General features: G+C 34.8%; 1 protein-coding gene and 1 non-coding gene across 2 annotated transcripts; both read left to right on the forward strand.

Annotated features, from left to right (window-relative positions):
- The first annotated feature begins 3,783 nt into the window (after window positions 1-3,783).
- LOC125211662 (dof zinc finger protein DOF3.6-like) lies at window positions 3,784-5,301 on the forward strand. Its single transcript, XM_048111557.2, has 2 exons — window positions 3,784-3,957; window positions 4,199-5,301. The coding sequence occupies exons 1-2, from the start codon at window positions 3,907-3,909 to the stop codon at window positions 5,078-5,080; spliced, it is 933 nt and encodes a 310-aa protein (XP_047967514.2). The 5' UTR covers window positions 3,784-3,906; the 3' UTR covers window positions 5,081-5,301.
- Window positions 5,302-11,277: 5,976 nt separating this feature from the next.
- TRNAM-CAU (transfer RNA methionine (anticodon CAU)) lies at window positions 11,278-11,351 on the forward strand. Its single transcript has one exon. It is a non-coding gene; the product is annotated as a tRNA-Met (tRNA).
- Window positions 11,352-12,398: the final 1,047 nt, after the last annotated feature.

Consider the following 12,398-nt stretch of genomic DNA (forward strand, 5'->3'; position numbering starts at 1 on the left):
TTGCGTGCACTTAGTGACTTTTATGTGTGCAATACATTTGTTTGTTATCTATGGAACCTTTCTTGGACGCCATATATGATTCAATTCAAAAATTGAAACTCATTTTACTTTGGGTTCTACAGATTAAATAATTTTCCCATCATGTGCTTGTCTCCAAAATTCAAGGGTGTACTGGATTGTGGAATATTCATGATTTTTTATACTATGGGGTTGGATTGGCTTTGAAAACATTTCTTTACCATAATATCATTACTGAAAGCCGGGACTCAATATGACTCACAGTCACAGCTAACTAGTATTTTTCTTGTTGTATAAAAAAGTTAAAATAATTAGAAATCCAAATAAAAAAACGACGCAAGAGTAACCTTAACATGGATCATGGATTGTAGGAGTACTATTGATATGAATAAAATCTGGGCCAATATGCTTTGTGGGCTCAGCCCAATGAAAAGGCACTGTAAAAATAATCGGTAAATTTTTGGTGGAAGAATAGTTTTGAAACTATGAATAAACGGCCCGAAATGGTAATGTTTACCAATAAAAATTAGGCTACATATAATTACAACATTACTTATATTTTCAAGTAAAAAGGCAAAAAACTGATATTCACCCATTCCTCTATCATGTAACTACTTTATGTTATACATTTCGTACGTAATTAATCAATTTAGACCCTCACAACATAAAAACACAACATGATGTACGCTTCGATTTGAAATTATCGGAAACATATAATTCATTTTTAAAAAATACAATATTCAGAGTTTAAAGTGTTATATTCTCTCAAAAATTAAGGAGATCAATTTTCCTATAATTTTGAAATTATCGGAATATTGATCTCCTTTATTTTATTTTATGAAATTTTATAGTATTTTTTATGAATATTGCACAGTATGTTCAGTGACCAGATAAGGTTCCAAAGGTCACCAGCTTTCTCTTTTTCTATTAACAAACACGATTATTTAATGGTACGCACAAATTAATTATTGCTTAGTGGATATACGACACTACAGGGTACAACTAGTCCCTTGTGGAATAAAGATGACATGCATTGGGGCCAATCTTAACTTTCTAGTTCTTCAATAGATACCTATCGTTTGTTATTTAATTAACCTATCGTTTCATTATTTAATATTTCATAATTCTTATTTTGATAATATATAATGTATTAAATCTTATCGATACGAGTACGACTGGTGTTGTTTCTCTATTTTCGTAAATTCAATCTCAAGAGGCTTGTAGTCCAACACCATCCATAATGAGATGAGTTTTTCATACACGGAGACAATATTGTTTATGATATTTAAGATTATTTTTACTTTTCAATTTTCACATTTCGTTGAAAATTTGAAAACAACAAAACAAATTAATTTATTAACATGATCATACTTTCATGAGTAAAATTTGATGTAATAAATTAAAGTTCAGAATATAGTACTATATGAATTTGGAGGGGGGGGGGGGGGGGGGTAGCTAGGGGTCTGTGTGGGAAGCAATAAAGTGTTGAGGGAAGTAAAGTTTCATTAGGTTGGGACACACTGTTTAATTCCATCATAGCAACTCTCCTCAAGATTGGCCTTTTTTTCTCCTTTTTAAGCGCTATTGAAATTTTTATTCAAATCATTACTAGTTAATTATATGCTGATTGATTGCATGGGAAAACAACACCAGTATGTTTGTTGAATTGTAGAAACTATTATTTCTAATTAAAGATAAAAGCGGTTCTTAGAAAAAACATACTACTGTATAATGTTATTGAAAAAATAAATCGTAAATGTCTTTTTTCTGCTCAGCCATGAAAGTACCAAACTACTCAATTCATCTCATAATATGAGTCATATTTCACTTTTACTATAAATGGTAAATAGGTCTCACATTCCATCAACTTAATCCTCTCACATTTTATTACTCCATCCGTCCACTCTAAGTGACACATTTTCCTTTTTGGGATGTCACATTCTAAATGACACATTTCAAAAAATGGAATATCAATCTCTTTACTTTTTTCATTTCTATTACTTTACTCTCTTCACTTAATTCACAAAAACACTACATAAAATCTCGTGCCAAAAAAAAAATGCTCCATTTAGAGTGGGACGGAGGAAGTATAAAATTAATATATATAAGTGAGATTCATGTTCCACTAACTTATTCAACCCCACTTTCTCTATATTGCTTAAAATCTGTGCCATAACCAAATAGGACTCTGCTACTGCGGGACGGAGGGAGTATTAATACGTGAGTATTATTCGTAAGTATCCCTCTATAGTTTAGTTCACATTACTATTGTTTATTTTATTCTAATATTATAAAAATTATTATTGGCATAATTAATTTTCTAATAAGTTTAAGCCTGATTTGTTATTTATACTCTCTCCGTCCCAAGTTATTTGATTCGTATTCCATTTTGGGTTGTCCCAAGCTACTTGAGTCATTTTTTTTTCCTAAAAACAAAACATCTAGTCTCATCTACTTTATTCTTTATTTTACTTTACTATCTCTTCTTTCTCTTATTTTATTCTCCCATCTACTTTATTTAACTCACTAACACAATTTTCTTAAATCTCGTGAAAAAAAAAAAAAAACCCCTTAAGTAATGTGGGACAATGAGAGTATATTTAGTTGAAATTGTAGAGGAGAAGGACAAATAATGATAAGATTTTACGTAATTTAGTAAAAGTAATGGCGTCTATAATAATTTTGAAGGTATAAGAATAATGAAATATATAAAATGAAATAAATAATACTCCTTCCGTCCGCGAATAGGAGTCCCTTTTATCCATTTTAGTCCATCTGTGAATAGGAGTCCCGTTTCACTTTTACCGTAACGGGATAGGGTCTTACATTCCACTAACTTATTTCACTCACATTTCATTTAAAATTAATATATACAATTGAGACTCATATTCCACTAAATTTTTTCCACCCACTTTTCTTAACATTTCTTAAAACTCGTGCCGCTAAAGAATGAGACTCTTAATGACAGATGGATGCAATATTAACCTAGAATTAACCCACATAAAGTATATAGCATAATATTTCAATATATATTATATCCAATATATAGAGACACAACTTGTAGTCAAGATCATTTTGTCAATAACCCTATTTCCGCTGTTAGCAAATAGCAAGTGTCTCCGAATAAGTGTACAATTTCATATTTTCATGATTAGATTATATCAAAAGTCCCATTTTATCCTTACACGATCAGTTCAAAATAATTTTTTTATTTCTTCGATTTATTCATGCAATCTTTTTTTTTTTGGTGGTGGTGGTGGGGGGTGTTTATTCATCGATCCCTTGATATGTGAGTTTTGAGAGGTACTTATTCAGAATGATAATTGGTATCTCAATCAGTATCCCATTTCATATTTCAAAAACTTTAGAGTTATTATTGAAAAAACAACTATCCTATTAAAGGTGTATATACTATTCTAAAGTTTCCCAAGCATGAGACTGAAACACATTGAGATAGTAATGGAAGATTACATATGCTCGAATTTTTATAATATACGTCAGGAAAATGTAGGAAATGGTAATATGAATGACGTGGCAAATAAAACCAGATTTTTTTCATGCAGCAACCACAAAAAGAAGCTTAAAGAGTAAGTAATAAATTAAACAGCAACATCTTGAAACCCTAAAAAGCAACGAACAAACAAAACTAGACAGACTGAAAACAATTTAGTACGTGCTTTATTTCTATTAAATCACTGTACCTATACTATATCTATCTTTTTATGTATCTATATATATACACAATGATAAAGCTCCTTGCTTTATTTTAGCTCCTACATTCTCATTCTTCCTTTATCTTTCTCTCTCTCTCTCTCTCAAGGTTCCAGTTGATGTGATTCTCCACTATAGCTCCCAAAACCACATACCCTTTACAAAAGAGAAGGAGCCATGGTTTTTTCTTCAATTCCAGCTTATCTTGATCCATCCAACTGGCATCAGGTTAGGGTTTTTTTGTTATTATTATTATTCCAATTTTTCGTTTTTCATGTGATCGTATGCCAATAAAGCAAGAATTTCAAAAGATAAATATTCCTCACTCCTTTTTTTTTTTGTTTTTTGATCTTCTCGATTTTTTATTTAATTTTTCATAACGTCTTTGTTACTACATCTTTAATTTTCTCTCCATATACAATACTCAGTTTTTTTTTCATTTTCTTTTTCCTATTTCCGGTTTTTTCAGCCTCAAAACCACCATCTACTCCCACTACAGCAGCCGGAGGGGGCTGCGCAGCCTTCCCCGCCTCCTCCGCAGCCCCATGGAAGCAGAGGAGGATCGATCCGGCCTGGCACGATGTCAGAGCGGGCTCGAATCGCGAACGTGCCGATGCCGGATTCATCCCTAAAATGCCCTCGGTGCGAATCCACCAACACCAAATTCTGCTACTTCAACAACTACAGCCTCTCTCAGCCGCGCCACTTCTGCAAGACCTGCCGCCGCTACTGGACCCGCGGCGGCGCCTTGCGGAACGTCCCCGTGGGGGGAGGCTGCCGCCGCAACAAGCGGAGCAGCAAGTCCACCACCTCCAAGGCCTCCCCGGCGAGCGACGATCGCCAGACTGCCACCTCCACATCCACCAGCGGCCTCTCGCCGCAGTTCCCACCTCTTCGGTTCATGTCGCCGCTGAGTCAACTCACCGACAACTTTGCCGGAAACATGGGCTTGAACTACAGCCTGCCGATGGGGACGAACGAGATGGGGTTCTACAGCGGCGGCGGAGGGGGGATGGCTTCGCTTCTGTCCAGCGTCGGCGGCGGAGGAGGTGGAATTGAGCCGTGGCGGCTGCAGCAGCACCCTTTCTTCGGCGGTTTCGAGGCGTCGCAGCCGGAGAATTACCAATTCCACGGCGGCGAGTCAGGGTTTCTGAACAACGAAGCGAGTCGGGCGAAGTTTTCGAGCTCGCTGTTGAGTCAGCTAGCGTCGGTGAAAATGGAGGAAAACCCTAATTTTTCAAGGCAATTGATGGGAGGAATTGCAGGGAATGGGAATGAACGATGGAATTCCAACACGAATTGGACAGAGCTCTCCAATTTCAGTGCTTCTTCGACGAGCACTCCATTGTAGTGATCTCGAAAATTTCTCTATTAAGAGAGATAACGCAGGAGAAGATTAAAATTTGAAGAATGATGATGGTGGCTTTGTTCGGCTGAAAAAGCCCTAGAAATTGGTAGGTTTTAATGGTTATTTTTCTTTGTGGTTTGGTTTGTTTTGGGGATCATCAAATCTTATTTTGTAGCTCTGTACTGACTGAGATTAATGTTTAGATGAATGTGTGATTTCCGTCAGTTTTTTCTCTGTTAGATATAAATTGAGATCTAAGTTTTCAAATTCTCTTTTATATTCAAGAATGACTACAAATAGAAAAGTCTGGGATTGAGTGTAAGTGTAACTAGATTATTGGTAGTGTTCGGTTTCCAAGATAAAATAATATCAAGTTACAATCTAGGATAGAGTTGTGAGATTATTTTAGTCACAGGGAGTTAGCTATGGGCTATGACTAATTATCCCATGATTGTTCATCTAGGATTGAGTTGTGGGATTGAATCTCAAGAGCCAAACATACTACAAATTTAATCCGGAATACAATCTCGCAAATCGAACACCTCCAATGTGTATAAACGTTTCGTACAAATGCGGGTGAAAATTATGTATGTTACCTTCTTAATGTAATCTACTACACTTTCAAACTAAAGTTTATGAATTACATGCCCGTTCGAGCTAAAGGGGATTCGATGCTAATTAAACATATTTTTGAATTATATGTTAAACCTTTACTTATTATTCTGTTAAAATAAGAATCTGGAGAGCTTATAAGCGAATATGATTGGCTTAAACAACATCAAAAGTTCAAAAATTAAAAGGCATTGTGTTTGAGAAACAAACATGTTTGAAAGGACAAAAATATACAGGTCCTATATTGCTCTTCTTTTATGTTGTTTTCCCCTTTGCTTTGTGCATAGTTTGTAAACAAAAAAATAATATAAAATTAGTATAGCAAAGCTATTTAATTCTAATTCCTTTAAATATAAATTCAAACCAGTACCACATTACTCAATTCTAACTAACTTCATTTGTTACCATCGTAACTTCTATATGTATATATGTGTTGTGTATTGGGGATTAATAGGGAGTATGTGTTTATATGTAATCGTATATTATTGTTGAACATTTATTTGTCTGTATATATACGTGCTTATAATTTGAACTTGTAACTTTTACTGTTTCAGGGAGGGATCATATAAAAACATCTAATAATACTATTTTCAAAAGAAAAAAAAAAGCTCAAACTTCAATGCCTTGAAACCATATAATTACCTACAGATTACATCGTACCCTTAAAACCTAGAAAAATCCAAACTATTCACTTTTGACCAAATTTCTGAAATTTCTTATCAGAAAATCTACCTAGAATTTAGTTGTGTTCACTCCCCTAAGGAAACTTCTGATGCAGACCATGTCGAAATGTTTTTGATAAATAATCATTGCCAATCAAATATGTTTATAATTGTAATCAAGTATAAACCATGGGGTATTTTATTATTTTAATACATAAATATCAAATTTAGTTGTATTAAAAATGGCTAATACTAGATACTACTATATGTGACAATTATTTAATTAATTAATAATCTCTCCGTCCATTATAATTAATTGAGACATTTCTTTGGAAATAAGATTTGAGAAACGTAAAGTGTAATGAATTAAGTGATGAGAACAATGGTAATAAACTGATTCTCGCGAGTTTTGACTTAGTTCTCAGAATTTGCGTTTTGATAATTGGATTCAATGTTATAATTATGTGAATTCGATGGTATAAATATAATGATGTAAATTCAAAACAATGTTGGAGTATATTTTTGCATTTATATTAACACATTTCTTTTTGATGATTCCAAAAACTATAAATATTTGAGAAATTTTTAGGATAGAGAAAATGGTTAATATGCATGAATTATGTAGATATGTTATTATCTTAAATTACCTTCAACATGAATATATATTAAAATACAGATTCCATAATTCCTTTAATCTCAATCATCTGAATCTCTGATCCAATGGCTAATAAACAATCTTAGTTAAACATAAGGGGTGGATGCGGAGATTAATGTGGTCCAATGTGTTAAAAATGTGCATGTGTTGGTCAAATGTTAGAATGGTTAAAGGTCTCGGGTTCACCGTGTTTAAATTTATTCATTTATCAACCAAAAAAATATGAAATAAAATTCATTATATGACTACATTAGTACTACGTATCCTCGTGACGACGTTAGATAGTTTTCCTTCTCAAATGTAGTAGTAATAGTATGGAAAGAATATGTTGAGATGTTTTGTATTTTTGTACAAAATCGGACAAGATTCTTAAAAGACGCCATATTCCATGCGCACTCAATTCCACAAACAAATCATTCTCACCTTCCATTTCCAAAAACCCAAACAAGAATTCAATGTCCCAGAAACCCATAAAAGTTTCTAAAGTTTGAGAGAGAGAGAGAGATTTGTGCAGTACCAAGAATCACGTAAAGAGTGGAAGGGACGAGTGTGATATATATGAAGACAACAACTCGAAGGAATTTTTTTTGTTTGTTTTTTATTTAATTTTTATGTCACTTAGACACCTTTTGGTTACGCGTGAACACTCTCTCCATCTATTGTGTGTGTGTGTGTGTATGTGTGTTTTGGTCTTAGGCAATGTCAGTTTCCTTTGTAAATTAATTGGTCATGCTCTGACAATGGAAATATGTTCTACTATCATATTCTGCATAATTCTTTTTAGTACCTAACTATTGTGCTTATTTTCCTACTTGAAAGAGCGCCTTATCCATTTAAATGGGTAGTTACGCAATAGGAGATTAGACTACATTTAATTAAATGGTTTATATCAAGTTTAATAAAATAGTTTACACGCCTATAAATAGAGAACCGAAAATTAATAAATAGTAGTATATGTTTAAAAAACTAGATAACACCTATCACACAGTTAAGAGGAATAACTAAATTATTCTCAAAAATTAAAATAGGTAAGAATATTTAACGTAAAATGAACACTTGTCATTTTGACGCAACCCTTTAAGAAAATTCGGTCTCAGAAAAGTTATAGTAGTAGACAAATAGATAAACATGGTATATTATAAAATAGGAACATAACTGGAACAATATCGAATGTTCAAAAAAATTGGGATATAGTAGTCAAATAAAATTTTATAAGCAGGGCTATAATAATTTTTCTTTAAACATGATGATAGAATCAATGTTGCAATCATTTTGATTTTTGAACATATGATTTCCTTTTCACACTTAGTAGAGTTGGTTTTGAAAGACCGGCGCAATCCAAAATTTCCTAGTCGTAAGTCATGCCTATTACTATTATATTTACCATATTTACCAATTAGAAAATATATATTGGAAATTTGAAATAATGATAGTATTCTCCAACAAAAGACTTTTTGAAGTAAGCAATTTCCTGGTCTCATTCTGTGGATAATTAAATAATACTAGCAATAAATGTTTTTAGTATATATATTCATATTACTTCTATTGTTAGCATTAATTGGAAACTTGGAATGCTTGTATACTCTCTCCGTCTCAATTAAGATGGACACAACTTGTTAAACCCGAAGAGAGTATTAATTTGAATCTTATTAGATAATCATACACGGTATTCGTGGACACGAGATAGTATATAAACAATCAGTTGGAGCAAACTCATGATATATGACATCCAAAATCATTACATCAATCTTACTATTAAGATAAAATCTCATTACCTTGCAGACAAAGAATCTTTGTATTTTCACTTTTGTAAGAATCAAGGCTGCCTAGCTAGCAGCAACGAATAAAGTCACTATTCTGAAAATAAAGCTCTCTCTAAGCATACATATACAGACACACATGCATATATTCAGTGATAATCATGCAGATTTGATTATTTGTCGGTTAGTTGTCATAATTCATGGGTTACTAAGATTGAGCAATCTGCGGTAATTAATATAGTATGCTGTCGTGATCCCAACAAAGTATTGGATTATGCTAAAGATAGATAGCTGTAGTAGGAGTAATTAATTACAAGGGATTAACTTGGTACTAATTGGCTCGGAAATCCAAGCCAGATCTGCTAGCTACGGAAAATTAACATCCCCACACACACACTGTGGGTACTGTGTGGTGCAGAGGGGCAATAGAGCATGCAGCTTTAGCTTTTACAAATGTTCTTCTAAATAATGCCTCAAAAATATGTCCCACAAATTAATTAAAAATTTAGATATAGCACTAGGAAAGTGGTGTTGTATATTATTTACATAATTGAATATAAATAAAGTAAGATTTTTTGAACATCATGTATTTCACATAGTAACCATAAACATAATGGATCGAAAACTTACCTTTATGATCCATAGCGAAAGCGATTGGGGAAGACGGAGAACTTCCTCGGACTTTCTTTGGTGTGGTAGGGCAACTCCAACTCCAAGGATTTGTTTCTCTCTCTTTCCCTCGTTTATGTGTTTTCTGTAATATGTGTGATTTGATGGGATCACCACACTTGTATATATATAGGCAGAGAGAGGACAAACCCTAATTATAAAACGTTAAAGTCCTTTCCATCAAAGTGACTATTTAATTAGGACGTTTCTTTTTGACCAATTAATATCAAAATCAAATTAAATAATTGATCATAACAATTTGATTTGATTTTTGTAGTCCATAATATATCAAACCATAAATATATATATGTGTCCATTAATAATCAAAGGAATCAAATAATCTTTCACTTAATGACTAAATCAAATACATATACATATACTATAATTATGTTAATATATTCTCCTTTTCCTTATTAATATAGGAACATATATTTAGTCAAACTTAATGGCTAATTTAGGGAATATATTATGCCTAATTGAATGATTATAATTTAGGAAAACGTCCTATTATATTAATAGCTATTGATAGCTAATTAATTAGGGAAAAATGTGTCTTATACCAAGTTAATATATTATATTAAAAATTCAATTCTATTTAAGATTCTATCACATGTCACATATGTAAGACACAAAACTTACAAGTGATCAGCAGGTCTGCACTTCCCTAGTTCACTTCCTTGTACCAATTTTTATTTGTTTTTCTTTACTGGCTTATGACAAATTACTCCCTCCGTCTCAAGATATTAGAGCATCTCCAAAGCCATTGGAATTTTTATTTTATACATTGGAAAAATCCGTTTGGTTATTAATAGGCCAGGACGGTAAAAATAATAACTGAAAGAAAAAATCAATTAGTTATTTGTCAAAATTTTATTTATTCAATGACTAGAGTTAAACGCGGATATATAGCCCGAAAACGTAGAACAAAAATTCGTTTATTTGCATCAAGTTTTCGAGGGTCTCATTCAAGACTTACTCGAACTATTACTCAACAGAAAATAAGAGCTTTGGTTTCAGCTCATCGGGATAGGGATAAGCAAAAGAGAAATTTTCGCCGTTTGTGGATCACTCGGATAAACGCAGTAATTCGAGAAAAGGGAGTATCCTATAGTTATAGTAAATTAATACATGATTTATATAAGAGGCAGTTGCTTCTTAATCGTAAAATACTGGCCCAAATAGCTATATCAAATAGGAATTGTCTTTAGAGGGGTCTTGAACTAAGAAATAGACCCTAGAAGCTAAAAAAGGGTATCCTGAGCAATTGCAATAATCGGGTTCATTGATATTCCTGGTATAGTAGATGCTATCACACATACAATCATACTCAATTCGATGGAATTGTTTGATCTTAAAGGGGATCTTCTATAATTTCGCCATTGAGTAAAGGGAGGGTTTGCAGCAGTTCTTCGGTCTCCGCTTTTGGGGGCGGGAGTGCTTGGTCGCTGGGATTTCACATGCTCCACCGCTTGTGCAGGCCCCCGTCAATTCCTTTGAGTTTCGGTCTTGCGACCGTACTCCCCAGGCGGAGTGTTTCACGCGTTAGCTGGGCCCCTGATCCGCGTAGACCAAGGGCGAACACTCATCGTTTACGGCATGGACTACTGGGGTAGTTCTTGGTGGAAAAAAATGTGAATGAAAGACCTCACTGAATTGAATTGGATCCATGAATCTAAGAAATGGTGAGAATTCTTGATCTCTCTCAATATCTCTCGCAATTCGAAAATCCAGGATTGGAATTGATGTCCTTTCATTGATTCCTCCTAAATTGCATTGATTTATCCTAAAGATTTCATTTCAATTGGAATTTGGTTATTCACCATGTACGAGGATCCCCGCTAAGCATCCATGGCTGAATGGTTAAAGCGCCCAACTCATAATTGGCAAATTCGTAGGTTCAATTCCTACTGGATGCACGCCAATGGGACCCTCCAATAAGTCTATTGGAATTGTCGCTCGGATCATTGTGCAATGTCTTAATCAAATGCCTAGTGGCATGATCAAAGCCGATGATCGTAAGCTATGTCCTCCATCACGATGTCGAATGAAACTATCCATGGAATCGTGCGCCGTGTGAAACGTAGATCATCGCCGTTCTTAACCGAGACTCAGGTTAAGCTCCGTCTCGGAACCTTGTGGGGTTAGGAGTAAAGCATCCCGAGGTTGGCGCATCTCGTTGAGCGTGGAGAAGCATTGGGAACCCCAATTTCTTTCTTCGGAGCCCTTTCTTTTCCCGTCCCCCCGCCCCGGTAGTAGCGGTCCTTATATATCGTATTAACAATCGAAATATGGTCGAAAGAAAAAATCTCTATTTGAGAGGGCGGTGGGCTAGCCGATTTGCGTCGCTAGCCGGTCGGCTAGCCGAACTATTGGAATCGGCCAGCCGCGAATCGGTGAAGAAATCGGCTAGTCCACACCGATTTGAGGGCGCTGGCCGCCATTGTGGCGTGCCGATCGGCCAGCGTTTTTAAAAAAAAAAATTGAAAACCTATATATACGCTATTTTAGTTTCATTTTCATTTGCACCACTTGTTTTAACGAGTTTTCTCTCTCTCTAAATTTTTGTACAAGAGCAATATCGAGAATAATATCGAGCGATGAGTAACGCAGGTGGTAGCAGTGGTGGTAGTGGTGGTAGTGGTGGGGATGCTGAGGAGTACGAACGGCGGATGAACGAGGCGATGGAGGCCTACATGAACCGCGAGATAGAGCGGTACATGCGAAGGGTCGAACAGCAGGCGGTACCTCGCCCTCCACCCGTTGTCCACCGACGAGCAGTGATTGATCGGGATCACGTAACTACACATCAGCGGCTATATGACGACTACTTCGCTCCGGACCCGCGGTTTCCCGTAAACATGTTCAGGCGACGTTTAGACGAAGTCTAGAAGAGTTATTGGTTGGGTTTCTAAATAAGTAGGGACCGGATGGGAGGAAGAAGTTTGACAAAGTCTTACTTATCT

This window comes from Salvia hispanica, chromosome 2, assembly GCF_029641045.1.
Source record: "Salvia hispanica isolate PSC_SH4W2 chromosome 2, Shi_PSC_v1, whole genome shotgun sequence".
NCBI lineage: Eukaryota > Viridiplantae > Streptophyta > Magnoliopsida > Lamiales > Lamiaceae > Salvia > Salvia hispanica.